Consider the following 2,874-nt stretch of genomic DNA (forward strand, 5'->3'; position numbering starts at 1 on the left):
CAGGAGGCAGCCCGCCCAGCCCACCGCCCTCGCCCTCCCAGGCACGCCCCTGGCCCTGAAGCAGCTGCCCAAGGCCTCCACGTCGCTGCGGGGCTTCCTGTACGAGTTCTGCGTGGGCGTGTCGCTGGGCGCGCACCCCGGCGTGGTGGCCGCCTACGGCATCGGCATCGAGTCCGCGGACTCCTACAGCTTCCTGATGGAGCCAGTGCTGCAGGGCGACCTGCTCCGCCTCATCCGGCCCAAGGTGGGCGCCTCAGCCCCCGGGGGCCGCTGCTGCCACCGCCCCCGCCCTGCCCCGCCCCCTGCCCCCCGCCCCCCGCCCTGCCCCCACCCCCCGGCCCGCCCCCCGGCCTCCCAGAGCCACCCACACCCTCAGACTGGCCAGCCCAACCGGTCCCCACGGGGCACACCGGACCAGCCCTCACCGTCCCCATGGGCCACACCAGACCAGCCCTCACCGGTCCTCATGGGGCCACACTGGGGTCCATGAGGTCACACTGGGTTCCATGGGGTCACGCTGGGTTCCATGGGGTCACGCTGGATTCCATGGGGCCACACTGGAGTCCATGGGGCCACACTAGGTTCCATGGGGTCACACTGGGGTCCATGGGGCCACACTGGGGTTCATGGGGTCACACTGGGGTCCATGGGGTCACACTGGGGTTCATGGGGTCACACTGGGGTCCATGGGGTCACACTGGGTTCATGGGGTCACACTGGGGTCCATGGGGTCACACTGCGGTCCATGGGGTCACACTGGGGTTCATGGGGTCACACTGGGGTCCATGGGGTCACACTGGGTTCATGGGGTCACACTGGGGTCCATGGGGTCACACTGCGGTCCATGGGGTCACACTGGGGTCCATGGGGTCACACTGGGGTCCATGGGGTCACACTGGGTTCATGGGGTCACACTGGGGTCCATGGGGTCACACTGCGGTCCATGGGGTCACACTAGGGTCCATGGGGTCACACTGCGGTCCATGGGGTCACACTGGGGTCCATGGGGTCACACTGGGTTCATGGGGTCACACTGGGGTCCATGGTGTCACACTGGGTTCCATGGGGTCACACTGGGGTCCATGGGGTCACACTGGGGTCCATGGGGTCACACTGGGGTCCATGGGGTCACACTGGGGCTCCCTGGTCCTCACCTATTTGAGACTTGGTTCTCCTGGGTCGGCTCCCTGGGGGGAGGGGGAGAGAACCTGAATTTGCCAGAATCCCCTTCCCTCTACCTGAGGGACAGCAGCCTGCCCTGCCCCTGTACCCCACCCTTGCCCCTGCCCCCGCCCCCGCCTCTGACCCCGCCCCCGCCTCTGACCCCGCCCCGCCCCTGCCCTTGACTCCGCCCTCTCTCCTGCTCTGACCCCGCCCCGCCCCTGACCTGCCCCTGCCCCTGCCCTTGCCCCCGCCCCGCCTCTGACCTCACCCCTGCCCGCAGGAGGGGCTCCCGCAGCCCGCGGCCCAGCGCTGCGCGGCGCAGCTGGCCTCGGCGCTGGAGCACATCCACGCGCGCGGCCTCGTGTACCGGGACGTGAAGCCGGAGAACGTGCTGGTGCGCGACCCGGGCTGCGGGCGGGTGCAGCTCGCCGACTTCGGCCACACGCGGCCGCGGGGCACGCTGCTGCGCCTGCGCGGGCCGCCGCTGCCCTACACGGCGCCCGAGCTGTGCGCGCCGCCGCCGCTGCCCGCGGGGCTGCCGCTGCAGCCGGCGCTGGACGCCTGGGCGCTGGGCGTGCTGCTCTTCTGCCTGCTCACCGGCTACTTCCCCTGGGACCAGCCGCGCGCCGCCGACCCCTTCTTCGATGATTTCCTGGCCTGGCAGGCCTCGCGCCTGCCCGCCGACCGCCCGCAGCCCTGGTTCGGCCTGGCGCCCGCGGCCGACGCCCTGCTGTGGGGGCTGCTGGACCCCGAGCCGCGGAGGCGCAGCCCCGTGAGCGCCGTGCACGCCTACCTGGGCCGGCCCTGGAGGCAGCGGGCCGGGGAGGACGGGGAGGCCGAGGCGCTGGGGGACGGGGAGGAGGGGGGCGGAGAGTGAGGCGCAGCCTGGGGCCCCCGCCTTGCCCTGGAGACTCAGAGGAACGGGGACCCATATCCCTTCTCCTGCGGGGTCTCCGGCTCCCTGTCTGCATGCGCGCACCTGCCTCCATCCACCCCAGGGCCTTTGCACTTGCTGCACCCGCTGCCTGCAGAGCTCCCGGCTCCTCCCCTCGCCTCCTGGGGACCTGCAACGCTTCCCCTGGGCCCTGGGCTCTCCCCGCCCCAGGGGCCCCAGCCTGGCGTCACCACCCCACTGCGCTCTGGCACCCAGTCCCCGCCAGCTGCCCCGTGTGCGCTGCTGGGGCCTGAGCTCCTGGAGGCGGTCCGGCCTGGCCTGTGCTCCTGTGTCCCAGCAGCCGCAGCCGCAGCCGGGGGCAGAGGCCTGTGCAGTGAGGGGGCCCCTGTGGCTTTGCCCGCCTCCCCCCCTCCCTCTGCTGGGGGTGCCCTCTTGGCGGGGTGCCTTGTCCTCACACCCCAGCCCCTCCCTGCAAATAAAGTCCACCTGACCCCTCCGCTCCGTGAGGCTGTTGGTCTGTCAGCTCAGGGGAGGGGAGGACACTGCGCGTGCGTGTGTGTGTGTGTGTGTGTGTGTGTGTCTGTGGGTGTCTGTGTGTGGGTGTCTGTGTGCGTGTGTGTGTGTGTGTGTCTGTGTGTGTGGGGGGTGTCTGTGTGTGTGTGTCTGTGTGAGAGTATATGTGTGTGTCTGTTTGTGTGTGAGAGTATATGTGTGTGTCTGTGTGTGTGTGTCTGTGTGTGTGTGTCTGTGTGTATGTGTGTCTGTGTGTGTGTGAGTGTGTGTCTGTGTGAGTGTGTGTGTGTCTGTGTGTGTGT

The 2,874-nt window shown here is 69.8% G+C and overlaps 1 protein-coding gene across 3 annotated transcripts in view; it reads left to right on the forward strand.

The window, feature by feature from the left end:
* The window catches only part of SBK2 (SH3 domain binding kinase family member 2), a 7,068-nt gene extending 4,561 nt beyond the window's left edge, over positions 1–2,507 (forward strand). For all 3 annotated transcript variants that reach the window (XM_045581181.1, XM_036436410.2, XM_036436409.2), the window contains exons 3-4: positions 42–244; positions 1,445–2,507. In XM_045581181.1, coding sequence (XP_045437137.1) covers positions 42–244; positions 1,445–2,041 — 800 coding nt within the window. In that variant the 3' untranslated portion in view covers positions 2,042–2,507. The remainder of the gene's footprint in view (positions 1–41; positions 245–1,444) is intronic.
* The last annotated feature ends 367 nt before the right edge of the window (positions 2,508–2,874 follow it).

This window comes from Pipistrellus kuhlii, unplaced genomic scaffold (assembly GCF_014108245.1).
Source record: "Pipistrellus kuhlii isolate mPipKuh1 unplaced genomic scaffold, mPipKuh1.p scaffold_m20_p_136, whole genome shotgun sequence".
NCBI lineage: Eukaryota > Metazoa > Chordata > Mammalia > Chiroptera > Vespertilionidae > Pipistrellus > Pipistrellus kuhlii.